General features: G+C 38.2%; 1 protein-coding gene across 7 annotated transcripts in view; it reads left to right on the top strand.

Annotated features, from left to right (window-relative positions):
* The window catches only part of CEP83 (centrosomal protein 83), a 124,876-nt gene that overhangs the window by 35,580 nt on the left and 69,720 nt on the right, over positions 1-19,576 (top strand). For 6 of the 7 annotated variants that reach the window (XR_011977346.1, XM_072655591.1, XM_072655590.1 and 3 more), the window contains 2 exons: positions 13,723-13,998; positions 16,800-16,950. Coding sequence is in view for 5 of the 7 variants with exons in the window: in XM_072655591.1 (XP_072511692.1) it covers positions 13,826-13,998; positions 16,800-16,950 (324 nt within the window). In the remaining 2 variants the exon portion in view is untranslated. The remainder of the gene's footprint in view (positions 1-13,722; positions 13,999-16,799; positions 16,951-19,576) is intronic. The other variant, XM_072655593.1, reaches the window with a different exon arrangement.

Here is a 19,576-nt window from a genome sequence, read left to right as displayed (position 1 = left end):
ATGTAAAAACAATTTTTAAGAGTTGTTTTTAAAACTTTGAGTTCCAAATTCTCACCATTCCTCCCTCCCCACCACTGCCTCATTGAGAAGCCAAGCAGTTTGATATGGGTTATACATGTGTAGTCATGCAGAACACGTCCATCATAGTCATGTTGTGAAAGACTATATTTCCTTTTTTTCTGTCGCACCCCTGGTTTATTCTGTTCTCTCCCTTCACTCTGTCCCTTCTCACAAATGTTTTCTTCTGATTAACCCCTCCCCTATCTTACCCCTCCCCCATCTCTTTCACCCCTACTTTCCTGTAGGGTAATATAAATTTCCATACACAATTGAGTGTGCATGTTATTCCCTCCTTAAGCCAATTCCAAAGAGAGTAAAGATTCACTCATTCTCTTTCACCTTGCCCCTCTTCCCCTTCCCTGTAAAAGCTTTTTCTTGCCTCTTTTATGTGAGATATTTACCCCATTCTACCTCTCCCTTTCTCCTTCTCCCAGTACATTCCTCTTTCAACCCTTAATTTTATTTTTTAGATATCTCTTCATATTCAACTTGCCCTGTGCCGTGTGTGTGTGTGTGTTCGTGTTCATATTCCCTCCAGCAACCCTAATACTGTGAAAGGTCTCATGGGTTACAAATCTCATCTTTCCATGTAGGAATGTAAACAGTTCATTGTAATAAGTCTCTTATGATTTCTCTTTCCTGTTTACTTCTCTTGAGTCTTGTATTTGACATTTTCTATTGAGCTCTGGTCTTTTCTCAGGAATACATTAAATTCCTCTGTGTCGTTGAATGTCAGTTTTTTTCCCTGCATGGATTACACACTCAGTTTTGCTGGGTAGGTGATTCTTGGTTTTAATCCCAGCTCCTTTGACTTCTAGAATATATTCCAAGCCCTCCGATCCCTTAATGTAGAAGGTGCTAAATCTTATGTTATTCTGATTATGATTCTACAGTACTTGAATTGTTTCTTTCTGACTGCTTGCAGTATTTTCTCCTTGACTTGAGAACTCAGGAATTTGGCTACAATATTCCTAGGAGTTTTCCTTTTGGGATTTCTTTCAAGAGGTGATGGATAGATTCTTTGGATTTCTATTTTACTCTCTGTCAGTTTTCCTTGATTTCTTGAAAGATGATGTCTAAGCTCTTTTTTTGGACCATGGCCTTCAGGGAGTCCACTAATTTTAAAATTATCTATCCTGGATCTATTTTCCAGGTCAGTTGTTTTTCCAGTAAGATATTTCACATTGTCTTCTACTTTTCCATTCTTTTGGCTCTGTTTTATAATTTCTGATATTATATTATTTCTTATATTTTCATATTGAATTTCTATTTGCTCCATTCTGATTTTTAAGGAATTATTTTCTAGAGTGAACTTTTGGACTTCTTTTTTCCATCTGGCCAGTTCTGTTTTTTAAGGCATTCTTCTCCTCATTGGCCTTTTGGAACTCTTTTGCCATTTGGTCTAGTCCAATTTTTAAGGTGTTATTTTCTTTAGTATTTTTTGGGTCTCCTTTACCAGGCTGTTGACTTGATTTTTCATGGTTTTCTTCCATCACTCTTATTTCTCTTCCCAGTTTTTCCTCTACTTCTCTTACTTGATTTTCAAAATCCTTTCTGAGCTCTTTCATTGTCTGAGACTAATTCATATTTTTTCTTGGAGGCTTTTGATGTAGGAGCTTTGACTTTTGTTATCTTCTTCTGAGTGTATGTTTTGATCTTCCTTGCCACCAAAGATTCTATAATCTGATTTTTTTTCCCATGGTTTCTTCATTTTCTCATCTTATTTCTTGACTTTTTGACTTTGTTAACAGAGGGCTCTCCTTCCACTGTGGAGGGTGTACTGTCCTAAGCCTCAGGAGTTTTGTGCAGCTGTTTTCAGAGATACTTCTGGGCATCTGTAAGTTTTCAGTTCTTCCAGGGTGGTATGATCTGAGGAGAGGTGTTTACTCCTCTCCTGTCATGTACTCTGGTCTGTGAGTGACTACAAGCATTATTTTCTACCCTGGAACTGTGAGGAGGCTTCCCTCTCCACTGCTACCACCACAAGCTCTGCTGTACCAGTGCTTCTCCTCGCCCAGAACTGTGACCCAGATCCCAGCATGGGTATAGCAACAGAGTTCTTCCTCAGTGCTAGCAAAGAGAGCCCTGTAATCTCCTTTTGTTGTTCAATCCCCTTACTGTTGGTGGACTAAGATCTCCAGAAGCACTGAAGCTGCCACCACTATTGATTCACTCACTCCCAGGGCCTGCTCCTGATTTACTGGGGCTGGGGCTGTGCTGGGGCCCGGGCTGGACTGTACTCCTCTCTCACCCAGGTCTGCCAACCCTTTCCTGCTGACCTTCTGTGTTGTCTTTGGCATTTGTGAGTTGAGAAGTCTGGAAACTGCCACAGCTGCCAGTGAGTCAGTCTCCTGAGGCCTATTCTGGGTTTGCTGGGACTGCTCTGTGGTGGTGTGGCCAGTGCTGGACTGTGTTCCTCTCTCAGCCTGTTGCAACAGACCTTTCTTGTCAACTGTCCAGGTTGTCTTGGGCTGGAAATTTGTTTCACTGTCATTTGTGGGTTCTTCTGCTCTAGAATTTGTTTAGAGTAATTTTTTACAGGTATTTGAAGGAGTTTGCAGGAGCACTCTAACGAGTCCCTGTCTTTACCCCATTATCTTGGCTCTGTCCCCTGACATTATGCTTTCTTTTAATGTTAGTGCTTTTTGCTTCTTTCAGATTATTGTTCATTTCCATGTATTTCCATTCCTAATCTGGTATGCTTTCTTTTATCTCTTTGGTAAGACTTGCTACTCAAGTTTTTATATTCTACCTCGTTTGTGTTGTGCAGCTCATAAATTCTGTTTTCTTAATTCTTGTTTCTCTTTTAAACATCCAGCACCGATTCCATAGTCTCTTGGAAATTCACAAAGACCTTTGCCTAATCAGGTATTCATCTTCCTTTGTCTTGCAACACTTATTCATTGCCTGAACTCTTCTGGAGACCATAGTCCTTTTGCTCTTATGTATCTTCTCTATTCATTTATCTGCTTGTACTCATGGTCTTTAATTAAGTTTTCTTCCTCCTGATCTCTAGTAACTTCAGTATTTTCTTTTTACTTCCCTGCTCACTTTCTGGATCTCAAAGTGTCTCAGCCTCCTCCGGTCTCAAATAGATGGAGAACTGAGTCAAATTTATAAGACTCCAAGTCATTCCCCAACTGATAAATGGTCAAAGGATATGAACGGGCAGTTTTCAGATGAAGAAATCAAAGATATCTAAAGTCATATGAAAAAATTCTCAAAATCATTATTGATTAGAGAAATACAAATTAAAACAACTTTGAGGTACCATCTTACACCTGTCAGATTGGCTAATGTGATGAAAAAGGGAAAATAATAAATGTTGGAGAACATGTGGGAAAACTGGAACATTAATGCACTACAGTTGATCAAGTTGTGAATTAATCCAACCGTTCTGGAGAGCAATTTGGAGCTATGTCCCAAAGGATATAAAACTGTGCATTACCCTTTGATCCAGTAATACCACTGCTAGGTCTGTATCCCAGAGAAATTCCCTCCCCCCCGAAAAAAAAGGGAAAAAGGACCTATTTGTACAAAAATATTTATAGCAGATGTTTTTGTGGTGGCTAAGGATTGGAAATTCAGAGGATGCCTATTAATTGGGGAATGGTAAACAAGCCGTGTTCTATGATTGTGATGGAATATTAGTGTGATATAAGAAATGACAAGTAGGATAATTTCAGGAAAAAAACATGGAAAGACTTACACAAACTAAAGCAAGGGAAGTAAACAGAACAAGGAGAATGTTGTGATAGTAGGAACAATATTATATGGTGAAGAATTGTGAATGACTGAACTATTTTCAGTAATACAATGATCTGAGACAATCCCAAAGGACTCATGATGAAGCATACTATTCACCTCCAGAGAAACAACTGATATTGACTGAATATAGACTGAAGCATGTTTTTCCCCCTCCCTCCCCCCTCTCTTTCTTTTTCTTTCTTTCTTTCTTTCTTTCTTTCTTTCTTTCTTTCTTTCTTTCTTTCTTTCTTTCTTTCTTTCTTCTCTCTCTCTCCTTCCTTCCTTCCTTCCTTCCTTCCTTCCTTCCTTCCTTCCTTCCTTCCTTCCTTCCTTCCTTCTTTTCTCTGTCTCTTTCTCTCTTTCTTTCTTTCTCTCTTTCTCTCTCTCTTTTCTCTCTTTCTCTCTTTTTCCTTTCTTTCCTTCCTTCCTCCCTCTTCCTTCTTTCTTATAAAAATTTACTAATATTGAACTGATACACATGATACACATGTATTGGATTGCTTACCTTTCCGGAGAAGGAAAGAATTTGGAACTCAAAACTGAAAAAAAAAAGTTTAAAAATTGTTTTAACATATAACTTGGGAAAAAAAGTAAAGGTGTTATGTTTAAAAAAGTGTCTCAGCCTCTTCTAGTTTTCTACTGTTTATAGGTTATTAGCTTCAGGTTCCTCTGAAGGGGAATTGGACTGGTCCCAGCTGGATACTGGGAACTTTCCCTCAGGCTTAGTGAAAAGCCACAGAAGTCCTGCCCTTTGTTTCTTCATTCTCTGACCAAGCTGTGTTGTGGCACAGATAAAATCAAGGTGGGGTGGGGAGGGGAAGAAGGAAGGAGCAGTCCTAGCAGTTTCAGTTGAGTCAAAACTACATAGGTTTCATTTCCTGGTGATACCCCTATAGGTAGCTAGGCAGCATTGTAGATGAAGTCTTGTCCCTGGAATCAGGAAGACCAGAGTTCAGATCCAGCCTTAGATACTTAGTAGTTATGTAACCCTGGGTAAATCTTTGTAAAGAGGCTGTAGAAGAAATTTAAGGGGTGAAGAGAAAGGAAATCTAAGGCTTCTGGTTATCCAAGATGAGGATGGTCAAACTTAGAGTGCTATTAGAAGAATTAAGACCTCAAGAGCTAGATGAGGTAAATATTGAAATGGCGAATCTGGAGAAAACAGGGTATGATACAGAGAGTGGTTTTGGACAGACTTAGGGCAAAAAGCAAATACAGTAATATAAGGGAACTGGACAAGAAAGCTACATCAGGGAGAGTCTAGCAGGCTTTGAAGAACAGATGAAGAACTTAGATATTAAATCAGTTTATAACTTAAAGACTTCAGTTTATCTTTTTCCTCAAAATTTGCCCATATTAAATTGTTTTTGAAGGTTCATTTAATTGTACTTCTAAGACTTTGGTACCATTTTGTTAAACTAATTTGATGATGGGCAGCTAGGTAGCACAGTGAGTAGAGCCCTGGGCTTGGAATCAGTAAGACTCATCTCCTTGAGTTCAAATCCAGCCTCAGATACTTACTAGCAGTATAACCCTGGACAAGTCACTTAAACCTGTTTGCATCCCATTCCTCATCTGTAAAATGAGCCGGGGAAGGAAATGGCAATCCAGTTCTGTATCTTTGCCAAGAAAACCCTCAGATGGAGTCATGGATAGTTGGACATGACTGAAATGACTAAACAACAGAAATTTGATGATGCTTTCTAAAGTCATCTTAGAAGAGTATTCACCCAAATTAATATACCTGAAACTGGAGAATGACCCTCTTTGTCACACACACACACACACACACTTCTATGGGGAGTTCTGGAGTCACTTTTCTTAAAGTTCTTTTAAAAAAAAAACAGTCATGAAGTTGACTTTGACCTTGGCAAGACATTTAATTAAATCCCTGTGCTTCCAGGCAGGACTTGAACCAATCCTGTAAGTCATTTCAGGCAAATGGTTTTTTGTTCTTAAGTATCCCTAGAGGAAAAGGTTCTGTAACCTCTCTTGGTAATGCAACTCATAACTCTTACTTTGAGTCAGGAAGTTCTTTCAAATGTTTAATCTAGAATCCTCCAGCTGTAATTCAGATCTCTAATTCTAATTTACAGAATTCGAGAACAGTTCCTGATTATCTGACTGTGGATATTAGATTCTGTTGTTATTGACTTAGGATTCTTAGCTCTGTAAAAGAGAACCCCTGTCAGCTAAAACATGGAAGCAGGAAAGTAAAGGACCATTAGAGAACACTGAGTAGCTAGTTTGACAAAGATATGGAAGAATGGTAGAAAATAAGGCTGGAAAGGGAAGAGAGCGGAGGACTTTGAAAACCAATTTGACATATTTTGATTGAATGTTTTTGAGTGGAGTGACAGGATCACAATAGTATTTAAGGAATCAATTCACAGGAATTTATTAAGGACCTCGATTTACTTGGTCTATGAAGACAAAAGTGGCACGTTCCCTTCTTTCAATGACCTTGTAATCTTTTGGGTGAGAAAACATACATATGCAAGTACATACAAAACTAAGACAGGGTAATGGGATAAGGGTGGGGGGCTGGCTACTAGGAGGATTTAGGAGGTAAGTAAGACTTTCAGAAAACACTGGAGGTGAATTTTGAGGAAAGCTAGACTTCCAGAGAGGCATAGATGTGGGAGAATGCATTGCAGGAAAAGGAATGATTTTGTACAATGGCACAGAGATGGAAAATGGGCTATTTACTGTGTGCAAAAAGACTGGTTTGACAGCACTGAAGAATGTTTAAAGGAGGGTGCTATATCATAAGTCTGGAAAGTTGGCTGGAGCCAGGTTACGAAGGTTTTTGAACTCACCTGGAGGGAGTCACAAAACTATGTTGATTGAGTCTACTACAGATTGAAATGTAATCTCAACTGTGCCTCCATTGCAGTAAGTCAGTACCTTTACTGTCCTCGATTGGTTCTCATTAGAACTTCCCAGAGTAGCTGTTCCAAACCTTTTCTTAGGTCTCCAACACCAAGCTTTCTCCCTACCCTCTCAGCTGAGGATCTCATCTGATACATTTAGTAAATACAGATGATTTACTCTGAATTCCCACTCCTTGCTTCTCTACATCTCAAAACCTCTGGACATCATGTCTATGCCAGTCTCTGATAGAGACCCCACCACAGTCAACCCCTCTATGTGTACCCATGATCCTATTTCTCTTGGTTGACTACCCCCATAGCTATCCTCCCTCTTTCTCTAATCTCCAGCCCCCACCACTCTTATCTACAGGGTGCCCAGTTTACAAACACACCCAGATCTTCCCTGTACTTAAAATACTTTTGATCACCCCATTCTCTCAGATTGTTGTCATTTATCTTTCTTGCCTTTCACTGTCAAACTCCTAGAAAAGCTGTTTACGTTTGCTACCTTTCATTTCTTAGCCCTCTTCACTTAACTAAAAATCCAAGTTGCCAATTGTCTTTTAATTGCCAGTTTTGTTGGCCTTTTCTCAGTCTTTACCCTCATCTTCCTGGACCAAGAGAAGGAAACCTGGACTGACAGGAAAGTGGCATTGCTATTTTATCTCTCTTTGCTGAGGAATTAAAGCAACAGGGTAGACAAAGGAGCCCTGAGAGTGTTAGCATCCTCTCTACCTTCTCCATCCCCCACACACCACTAGTCCTGCTTCTAGCCCAATTCCCACAGCCATCACCAGGGAAAGCAGCTCCTGTGGAGAAGGAGCCAACTATCCCCACCAAGGGCATTCAAGCCATCTAATTGAAGTAGCACGGCACCCTGAAGGGGCCACTGGAGGCAGCATGTGCCATTGCCACCTTGACCCACATCTTTCCTTGGACCTTGATGGAAGCAATGCAAGAGCCTTGGGAATGGCAAGGTTTCCAGTCTGTGCCATTAGCCGTCATCCTGTGGAAATGCTTCTTGGTTTCTGCTCCTGTGGGCTCTGCACCACAGCTACTACAGGGATAGGGTATTATCAGTAAAAGGGACATTAAGGAGGCATTTCTTTCCAACTTGTAGGTGTTATGTTCCCCTTCGATGTGAGCAGCTCTTAGAGAACAGAGCCTCTCTTCCTTATTTGTATCCTTAGAGCTTAGCAAGGTGTTTTATACATAGCAAATCCTTCATAAATACTCTTGAAACACAGGTCTTACTGTGCCATTGCCCTGCTCAACAAACTTCAGTGACTCCCTGTTACCTTGAGGTTCTGGTACCAACTCTTCTGGAGTTTGTAGAGTTTGAAGAGACTTGAAGTGACAAGGGCCTAACTTAGGGTGGTGGCAATAGGAATGGAAAGGAAGGTTACATTGGGTGGGGAGGGGGTGAGCTTGAGTGATTGGGTGAGCCTGAGAACAATTAGAAGGGATAAAGACATAAGAAAGAGGAACTGATTTAGGCAGAAGAAGACAAGTCTTTTTAGACATTTTGAGTTTCAGATAATGGAGGGTACAAGTGGAAATGCCCAGGAAGCAGTTTGAAATTCTAGATTGGAGAATGGCAAAGAGATTTGGTTTAACTAATTTTCTTTTTGAAATTTAATTTATATATTTCATTGTTAATCACCATCATTTCCAAATATATACCTTCTCCTGCCCAGTGAACAAGGGGAAAGGAAAAAAAAACCTAGAGAAAGGTTGCCAAGAAATCACAAGCAGTGGCTCTTGTTAGTCCCTCAGCTTCCTTTGGACCAGCCTTGGTCATTAGAATGAAAATGTTCTGATCTGTCCCCGCCCCTCTCCACTGTTACTGTTGTCATGATCTTCCTGCTTCAGGTTTACTTGATTTTTCATCAGTTTGTGCAAGCCTTCATGTTGTTCTCTGAACTGTTCATGTTCATCATTTCCTTGGATACAATAACTATCCATTACATTCATGTATCACATTTTTTTTAGCCTGTCCGCAAGCCAGTGGACATTTACTTATGTCTCTAGTTTATTTGCTACTACACAAAAGTGCTGCTCTAAATATTTTGGTGTATATTGGGCTCTCCCTCCCCATTTATTGCCTCCTGGTGGGTAAAAATTCCTAATAATAGGATCTTTGGGTCAGAGGATCTCTGGTTTATAGATTTCAGAGTGGTTGGACCACTTGAAAACTCTCCCATCTGTACATGGATATGCCTGTTTTTCTACAGCTCCTACAACATTGCCCCTCCCATTTTTTGTCTTTGCTGGTTGACTGGGTCTGAGGTGAAACCTCAGATGTGTTTTGTTGTGCATTTCTTTTCTGTGTGATGGGGAGCATTCTTTAATATAGCTGTTTTTTTTTCTGGATAAGCTCATTTTTAAAAAATTTAGGTTTTTAGATGTGAAAACCAGAGCATTCATTTAGTTTACACAACTTGAAGCCTTAAACTTGATATTTTTGTGGTGGAGTAAGTACATTTCCTCTAAGGTGCCATTACACATACTCTGTGTGGCCTAGTCAGAGGAAAGAAAGTAAGGTCCTGAGCTCTTTCCTTGGATTCAGGAGAAACTGGCTGTGATATGGGAAAGAGTGTGGGTGTGGTGTTGTTGATGGAGGAGAAAGACACTCTGAAGTTGGTAAAGCACTTGTAGTAGATAAAGGATACAGCCACAAAGATGCTATTTAATAAATCCAGACTAGATGGGGAAAGGTAGCCTGTAACTCCTTACCCAACCCCACCCTCAATTAAGTCTATTGGGTTTTTTTCCTACCCCATAAGAGCAACTTCTGTTTTATAGTTGTATTCAGTGGGAAAGCTGCTCAAAGATTAATTTATAGCTATCTTTGCTAGAATGTCTGTTTTGTGGGAAAAGATACCCCATTCATTTTGACTATCACATTTTAGTCATGAGATTTACATAGATCTCTGGGGTTTACCAGTCATAAAGCATATATTTTCTTCATTTAAGTTAGGCTTTTAACTTACTAAAACGAATGAAGTCTATGATGTTTTCTCATTGGCATTTGTTTAAAAATAATGAGGCAGCTTCATTTTAGAGATTTCCGTCTCTTAAAAATTACTTTGGACCCAAGAGCAAAATTAGAATTACAGGCAAGTTTTATGATTTATCTCAGTAATTGGGTGATAAATGTATGCAGTAGGAAAGACAATATTGATATGCCAGGTGCTCAAAAGGTACATTTGAAAAGGTTAGGTCCTGGTACAAGTTTAACATGAGAGCAAGTAATAAAGTGGCCTTAAAGGGCTTGGTTTTTTTTCAGACTCCATTAAAATACAATTTTACAGGAAACTAAAGTAAGTCCAATTTAGTTTAAAAGCCTTCTTCTATAACATACTGATATTGAGCTCATTTTTCAGAACATACGTATTTCAGACAGGGTAGAGGAATTTCATTGTTGGATTGGATAGGCTAAAGACATTCTCTTTCAGGAAACAAAAAGATGGCTTAGGATAAATCTGTTACTAAGGGAGATTGCTGTCTGGAAAAATGTTTAATGGATTAAAGAAAGAATAATGAAATTTTAATTGAACATCTTCAATTTTTAAGACCTTTCTCTTTAATTTTTCACAGTAAAGGGTTATTTTTGCCATTTTTATTTTTTGAAAAACAATTTTACCTATATAAAATAATCTACGTTTATATAACTTTAAATTTTATAAAGAACCAATTTTAAGTGTTTTTAATATAATTTCTTCCCTTGTAAATAAGGACTCTTCTATTACTTATGACCCAGGAGACTTTGGAAAAGTTTCTTCTCTCTAAGCTTCTGTTTCTGTGATTTGGGGATAATACTATTTACTTTGAGAGGTAAAGATAGTGCATCATGATCGATGACCAGCTGGCTTCAGATCCTGCCTCCAACTTGTGTCACCCCAGCACCTAACCTAGATGTCAGTGCCTTGGGCAGCTCTAACTCTCTAAGACTAATCTGCATTGTGGTAGAGAGTTTTCAACCATAGGAATTGTCTATACCCATGAATTCATAGATCAAGATCCTATTGTCCTTCTGTCTCCTCCCCCCAAAAAACCCCAAGCTTATCCAAAATGAGATAATGTATATCATGTGGTTTGTCAACCCTACATACTCACATAGACCTGTGATCTTACTGATGATTACAAGTCACTCATGCCTGCCCATCCTGTTGACTCTTGATACATCCTCCCAAAAGTTTGCCAAATGGAGTCCATCTCACCTGCTGTCAGTCTTCCTCACTTTCTCTCATATTTTGTGGGCCCAGTAGAGCACCCTGGTGTTCTACCTGTCATTCCTTCCTCTTGCTAACTCTGGGCTTAGAACCTGTCCCAGATATGCACACTGTTGGACAAAGTCTCCCTAAGCTATCCATTCAGGTACGTGAAGAAATATGGGCAAATACGGACAAAATATGGGTACATGTGGTAAATATGGACCTTCTTTATCCATTTAGGCTTTCCTATGTGGATGGACAGGCCAGCTCTTCTGAGTAACTCTAGATCTCTTCCAGGCTGCAGTGCAATCAATGTCTTGGTTGTTGATGTCGTCAGTACAGTGTCATTTGCACAAAGCAGCTTCTGCAGGCTCTTACCATCCACAGGGAATCCCTCCTTCTAAGGAACACTAAGTGATCTCAATTTGTGGATGGGAGACACCTTCTAAAAAGAACCTGTAAGGTGGTATTTTGTGCTGCCAAGTTTGATGGTTTATAATTAACAAATGGGATCTTGTGTTTATTCTCTACATCTGTCTTTTAATTATCAAGTGGTCTGTTGTTGAATATAGTTTGTGGAAGCTTGCTCAGTGCCTACTAATATCCTTGTTGAGGTTGCTGTCAGGTGATGTATAGATGTATAGATTTTATAGAAGTGACAGAGTAGACATTTAGGTCAGTCGTTGTTGACTTCTTTCTTAAGAACTATGGGTGTCCAAGAATTGTATTATGCCCTTGATATCTTTCTCTCCTATATCTTATAAATTGGTTCCTCCATGCCTTCCTAATTGTACTATAGCTTTATTTTATGGAGACCAGTTGCTTTTTCCCATCTTTGTTCTCTTTGTCTATACTTTGTATGCACTTCAGCGACTGTCATGTTAGGGTCAAAGTATGGTGGTTCTGCTGTCTTTGATGGAGAAACAGCTTGTTGTAATAATTTCCTCACATTTTTCTTCTGTTTGTATTTCTCTGTCTCTCTCTTATCCTTGAACAGCTTTGGGCTGAATTAGCTGAATTTGGACACTTTGCCGAGCTTTCTTTTGACTAGCTTTTGTTCACCACTGCTTCTTTATCAAATGGTACTACTTCCTGTTTCCTTCATTTCCATTCTGATCCAGTGTTGCCTTTGGGGCTTTCTTTCCCCATTTGACAAATTAGTTAAAAAATTAGTTAAATGTTTGCTGATTAAGGTGTTTTCTGGACTCTTTAGTCTCCTTGTTGTAGCAGTCAAAGTGCACAATTTAACTGCTGGATGAAATTAGTATAGTTAATATTAATGTAATTTTTGTTATCTATTTTCCATTTTTATTTTCAGTAGCTTTCTTAAATAATTTAGATTTACATCTTCTTAATTATATAGATTTCTTATTACTAAAATTCTTGACTTGGGACTCAACACTTTAGGATTTTTTTTTAAAGTATTTTTTTCTCCTCAGCTTCTACCTACTGAAATAAGAATTTAGAAAACAGGGGTCACAGCTAATGTTGCTCTGTTTCAAGTCATGCTACTTAGGGGAGTCCCATGAAGACAAGCAGGAATCAGATTGTATAATATGAGATGCCTGTACCTTTGAGTGGATGTAGAAATGATAAGGGGGAAATAAATGGTCTAAACTGTTGATGAGATGCTTCTGGGAATTCCTGAACATGTTTTAGTGGCAGTTAAGGTAGCTTTGGATCTAGATAGTGTCATGGTGGTCTCTGGACCAAATGAGGCTCCCTTTTCCTGTGAAGAATGCAGAATTCCCCTCTGGTTAAGTCTCTTCAGATGCATGTTATTCATGCCTCTTTTTGGTGGATTGAGGGGTATTATTAGGACTTCTTACCACTTCTCTTGTTGGGATGGTTTGATCACACCCAAAATCTATCACTGTCTGCTGGAGAAATAGGACCTCCCTGTTGTTCCTAATTTGTCAGCTGAAATGATTTCTGAAGTATCATATTAATGTTCAGTGCTGAGTTGTATTAATGAAAAATTGACAATTGTAATACATAAAGTAATTTAAATTTTAAATTAACATGTTAAATAAATTGCTTGTCTATTCTTTTAAAAAATTCATATGATCCCAGGGGACCTAAATGGTTTTCAGATGCATTTCAAATTATTTTTAGTTTTCTGGTACTTGATTTTGTGATATGAAAGGCAAACTTTACAATGTCATAGATGAAAAAGAGGAAATTATTACAAAAACCCCCTATTTTGAAAGATATTTTATTTTCAGTTGGGACTAAAGTTAATATTTCAATTTAGGCACTGTTAGCATGTTTGGATAAAAAAACTTTTCATCTCTGTTTATAAGTGGTACTATTTAAACTAAAAATTATAAAATTACACATGAATTTCCTGAAAGTTCTTTTCACCTTTTCAGTTTGCTATGATAACTTTTGTTTTTAAAAGAGAAAATGACCTTTTATCTTTTGAAAGTTATATAGTGCCTTAAATTTTAAAACGTTGAGTAAATATAAGAAATGAAAAATTTGCCTCTCCTCCAGAAAAAGAAAAGAAATAGGACTTTCCTCTGTCATGTGCCCAGAAGCTCTAACTTTGTGAAAAGTCCCCTTTTTATACTCAGTAGTCTTAAATTTTTTTTCTGCTATAAGAATGTGTGTGTATATGTGTTTAATTTTCACCTTATGTTCCTCCAAATCTTGGGCGTGCTTTCTTTTGAATGGAAAAGTTAACAATTTAAGTATATAAATGATAAGAAAGAAGAAATGGAGGATAATTATGTAGAAGGAAGAGTGATAAAGTAAATTGTGAAATGCTGAGGAAACTTTGAGTGAACTGAACACTAATTAAGTGTATTTGTCTGTGTGTGCAGCTATCCTTTGGCCACCTGGGATTCTGTCAGAGAGAGAAGGTGGTGGCAAATATTTCTGAAAAGAATACTGAAAGTGGTAGGCTGAGCCACATCGTGTTTGTACATGGTTGTCAGCTCTCTAACTAAGATGGATGCCTTTGCCAACGCTTTTCCTCCTGGTGGAGATAGTGGGCTGCCGAATTCACAGTCAGAGTTACAAAAAATGTTAATTGATGAAAGAGCGCGATGTGAACATCACAAAACTAATTACCAGACTTTGAAAGCTGAACATACAAGGTAAATTACTTTCAATTTTTTTCCCTTTAATCTAAATATTAAAAGTGATGGCTTTGTTGAAGATAAATATTTGTTCTGGAACTAATAGTAAAATTCTCTTATTTTCTAGAATAAGATATTTAGGTTTATTTTATTTTAATTACTATCCTTTGTCTTTATGTCACATTCATTTCCACACATACCTCCCCACCTGTTTGTCCCGTTATCAGGCCAACCTTGTAACAAAGATTTGAAATAAGAGAGAAGGCAAAGCAGTTTAGCAAAACCGACCAACTTTGATTCTCTCTGACACTGTACGTAGAACACACACTATTCCCCCCCCCTCAGTTGCCCACTGCACTTGGAACTTCATTTTTTTCTGCTCTTCTTTTGAGCTCAGCTTGGTCATTATATTCTGCAGCATTTAGTTGTTTTTATCCTTTCCATTTACGTTGTTATACGACATGTTGTCCTCCTGGCTCTGCTCACTTCACTCCGCATCAGTTTCTAGATGTCTTCTAGCTTTTTCTGAATTCTTCACGTTCTTGGTTTCTTATGGCCCAGTACTATTCCACTGCTTTTATGTGGACCATTCCCCAGTTGGTAGGTGTCTGCTTTGTTTCCACTTCTTTACTTCTGTAAAAAGAGCTGTAATTGATATTTTAGTGTCTACGGGACTGTTACCTCAGTTTTTAAAAAGATATGGGCATTTTAGTCACTTTCTTAGTATAATTCCAGATTGTTTTCTGGACTGATTAGACTAGTTTACAGTTCCACCAGCTGTGTAGTAGTGTCCCTATCTTTCCATAGCACTTCTAGCACTATTTCCTTTGCCAGTTTGTTGGTGGGCGGTAAAACTTTAAGATCTGTTTTGATTTGCATTTTTCTAAATAGTAAGTGATTTGGTATACTCTTACGCATGGTCATTAAACATTTGCAATTCTTCTTTTGGGAACTATGATGTTCTCAGATTTTGACCACTTAACCACTGGGGAACCATTCTTGACTTTATGTGTTTGTCTTAATATTGCATATATCTTGGATATCAGACCCAAGAGATACTTAGTGCAATTTTTTTTCTCAGTTGAGTATTTTCCTCCTTATTCTTAGGTTAAGGTTTTTGAAAAGTTGTTTTGGGTTTGTTAAAATATTGGCCCATAACTATGTGTTGTGCGAGATATGGTGTGTGTTGTCTTTTTTTCTTCATCTTTTCTGGAAAAAAGCCAAAAAAAAAAATCTGTTTCAATGCAGGTAATCATAATTACTTTCCCAAGGTGAAATTGCTTTAGAAGTAATTATTAGGTTGAAAATAAGTGAAATGGGATCAGTGGAATAGGTTAGGTACGCAAGACACAGTAGTCATTGACTGTGGTAAATAATAAACAAAGACTTCTGGAATAAGAACTCATTATTTGACAAAAACTGCTGGGAAGACTGGAAAACAGTATGGTAGAAACTACGCATAAGCCAACATCTTACACTGTATACCAAGATCAGGTCAAAATGGGTACATGATCCAGATACATAGGGTGAAACGATAAGCAGATTAGGAGAGCAAGAAAGACTTTATCTGCCATTTTTATGAGGAAGGGAAGAATGTATAAACTAAGAGAGACAGAACATTATGAAATGCAAAATGGATCATTTTGATTACATTAAATTAAAAATGTTTTTGCTCAACGCCAATGCAGCCAAGGTTAGAAGGGAAGCAGAAAGCTGGGAAATAATTTTTACAGCTAGTGTCTCTGATAAAGTCCTCATTTCTGAAATATATAGAGAGCTGAGTAAAATCTATGAGAACTTGTCATTCCCCAGGTGATAAATGGTCAAAATATGAACAGGCAGCTTTCAGATGAAATTAAAGCTATCTATAGTCATATGAAAAAATTCTCTAAATCACTGTTGATTAGAGAAGTGCAAATTAAAACAACTCTGAGATACCACCTCACACCTATCAGATTGACTAACGTGACAAAACAGGAAAATGGTCAATTTTGGAGAAGATGTGGTAAAATTGGGATACTAAGGCATTGTTGATGGAGTTGTGAATTGATCCACCCATTCCAAACAGATCATCAGAAAGGAAAAAGGACCCACATGTACAAACATATTTACAGCAGCTCTTTTGGTGGTGGCCAAGAACTGGAAATTGAGGGGATGCCCATCGTTTGGGGAACAGTTGAAAAAGCTATGGTATATGAATGGAATGGAATACTGTTGTTCCATAAGAAATGGTGAGCAGGGGATCTCAATAGCCTGGACGTATGCGAACTGATGCTGAGGGAAGTGAGCAGAACCAGGAGAACATTGTACAATGTCCTACTTGGTAGCCTTAGCTCTTCTGAGCAGTGCAGTGATCCACAGTTCCTAAGACTCATGATGGAAGATGCTGTCCATATACAGAGAAGGAGCTCTGTGGAGTCTGAATGCAGATCTAAGCAGACTATTTTCCTTGTGGTTTTTCCCTTTGGTTCTGATTCTTCTTTCACAGCATGACTAATGTGTAAATATGTTATGATGATCGTACATGTATAGCCTAAGTCAGATTTCATGCTGTCTTGGGGAAGGGGGAGGGAGGAAAATTTAGAACTCAACCTCTTATGAAAGTGAATGTTGAAAACTAAAGGTAAATGAATGTTAAAATGAAAAAACGAAATGAAGGGAAACACGATAAAAAATATTTACCAGTTTAATAGATTGTTTCCTTCCTATCATTTTCGTCTATAATGTTGGCTTGGCTTAACATAGAGCAGTGCCATTAGAAAGCTACGGATCTACTTAACTTTGACTCCCAAGTTTTCTCCTTTCTTTTTTGAAATCAGGTTAAATGATGATTACATAAGGTCACAAAATGAGGTCAGGCGACTCCTAAATGAAAACCTAACTCTTCAGGAAAAGTTTCAGCTGCTTCTTGCTGAGCTAAGAGGGGAATTATTGGAGAAGACTAAAGATTTAGAGGAATTGAAATTACAGGTGGGAAAACACATTTGAGATCTTTGCTACAAATAGTTAATTTTTTCATAAAAAGCAGAATGGTATATAAAAGTAGCATGTTGTAGGTAAATGGTAGCTTTGCAAATGTAAAAATCTGTGTACTTTTTTTTTTTCATGGTATAATGGGTCTTGATTCTACACTTGATTCATTTATACATCTTTAGGCAGTATAATTAAGACTTAAAAAAACCCTGCAAAATCATAATTATAATTTGGGGGTGGTCATTGAACTAATATATTTCATCAGTTGCTCTGTGTAAGTTATTTTTAATTTGGTAAAACTTCTTAGGAGATGCCGTATGGTTATTCTGTTGTCTGTAGTGTCAGAAGGACCTGTCTTTAAATCCTGTTATTTCTGTTTGCCAGCTTTGTCCTATAGGCATCCCAGTACCTCTGGCATCTCTCATGAGGCTGTAGGTTACCAATGACTTGTTCATGTGCATTTGTGGAAGGAAGGAGATTCACCAGAGCTTCTCTGCATTTGTGAAGTTACAGGTTTTTGCTAAAACAAAAACAAAATCCTCCCAAATGAAGAGAACAGCTGGTATGAATTAGTGAAAATTCTGAAATATAAGTGTTGTAAAGTAAATGGAGTTTTATTATTTTCTGCTTGTAGACTAAGGGGAACCAGACTGAAAAAGATTGGCAAGTACTTGTCCTTTCGGGAATTACTTTAATGAATATATAAGAACAATTTATAATTTGCACACAGATGATATACTAATTCCTGGAGACTAATTTCGGAGACAGTTGCTCTTTCTCTTTATACTATTCCTTTTTAATAGCTTCTTTATGTTGTTTAGAAAATCTTTATTGTAATGTAAAGGAGTAAACTGCAGCTAGACCTTGTCTAAAGTAGTATAAATATTAAATTAGTGAGTCTGTATTTTGTTACCCTGATTTAGTTGGACCATAACTATATAGTTGAAACTTCAGCTCTTTGTAGTTCAGTTCAACAGTTTACGCGTACTGAATTGAATTTATTAAATTCCATCCTCAACAAATTTTCTTTATGTCCTTGATATTTTCAACATTTCTTTTTAAGTCAGTCCTCCCTTTAATAGAAACACTCTCTTGAGGATACCACATCCATTACAGCTTTGCACTGAGACCAGTTCCCTGGGCTAAGAAGAAACAGAAGGAGTAGGCATATTCCTTGTTGTACCTCTTCACGGTTCCAGATTATCCTTATACAACCTCTGTTCTCCTCAGTAACTAGTTCTGTTTTGAAGGAGCTGCCTGTCATGTTACCTTCTTCATGCCCTCGTTGCTGACCTGTCCTTATCTCTCTTTGCTATGATTTTAGTACCTAGACCACAGCCTTTCCCCATCCTATCCCATAATCATCCTAGATGTGGCATTAGGAAAACCTGGGTTTGAAGCCAGGCGTAAATTCTTACGAGGTGTGTGACTCTTGGCGAGTCACTTAACTCTGGGGGGCCTCAGTTTGCTCATCTGTAAAATGGAGATAACAGCACTTATCTTATAGGAGTGGAGTGATTAGTCTTAAAGTCTCATGTCAATATGAGCTATTAATGTCATCATTCAACATGTATTTTACAAGCATGTATTGTGTGCCAGGCTCTGGGAAGATTCAGACACGTAAATAAAGTAGGCCCTGTCCTCAAGGAGCTTCTATTCTATATTAGAGATAACACGGAAATATATAAAAATATAGGAATTGCCCTAGTCCCTTTGCAAAATGTGTACTTGTTAATAAAAGGGAATTGGAGTAGGGGTGTTAGCAGCTGAGTGGGTCAGGAAAGTGAATGAAAAACCTGAGCTGTACCTTGTCAGTTAGTACTCATTTATTACATACTTACTGTGTGTCAGGATTTGGGGAGTCAAATAAAGGCAAGAATTAGGCCTTTCTCTTAAGAAGCTCGAGATCCAGTGGGTGAGATGACATTGAAACAGCTATGTACAAACAAGGTATGTCTAGGATAAATTAGAAATCATTACCAGAAGGAAGACACTGGCATTAAGTCTTTTTTATAGAAGGTGGGCTTTCAAGTGAGACTACAAAGAAACCCTGGAGGCTAGTCATCAGATGAGGAGGGAGAGAATTCCAGGTATGGGGGACAGGAAGTCCTGAGTACATGGGGAACTGGGAGGGGGCAGGGAGGGAGTAAGGAGGGTCAGGCTGGGGAATTTACAGTGTAAGAAGATTGGAAAGGTTGGGAGAGAGCAGGTTATGAAGGGCTTGTTTGATCTCAATTTGATAGCTGAGTGGAGGTGGATTGGTGTGGGGAGAGACTTGAGGTGGGGAGAGCAACCAGAAAGCTGTTACAATACATAGTTCAGGTGTTAGGTTAAGAGGACCCAGGTTATGGCAGTGTTGTGAGAATGGAGATTGTATGAGAGATGTCACACAGGTAAAATAGATAGAATTTGGCAACAGATTGAATATGGTGGGGCTGAGAGAGTGAGGAGAACACCTAAGTTGTGAGCCTTAGATGACTGACAGAGGACTGGGTTCAAATCTTGCCACTGACAGTGTAACTGGAGAAATCATTTCACTTTTTTGGGCCTCAGTTTCTTTCTTTTATCTCTAAAATGAGAGTTACACTATTTGACCTCTAATGGACCTTCCTGCTCTAGATTT

The sequence above is a fragment of the Notamacropus eugenii genome, chromosome 3, assembly GCF_028372415.1.
Source record: "Notamacropus eugenii isolate mMacEug1 chromosome 3, mMacEug1.pri_v2, whole genome shotgun sequence".
NCBI lineage: Eukaryota > Metazoa > Chordata > Mammalia > Diprotodontia > Macropodidae > Notamacropus > Notamacropus eugenii.
This window is presented reverse-complemented; position numbering and strand designations above follow the sequence as displayed.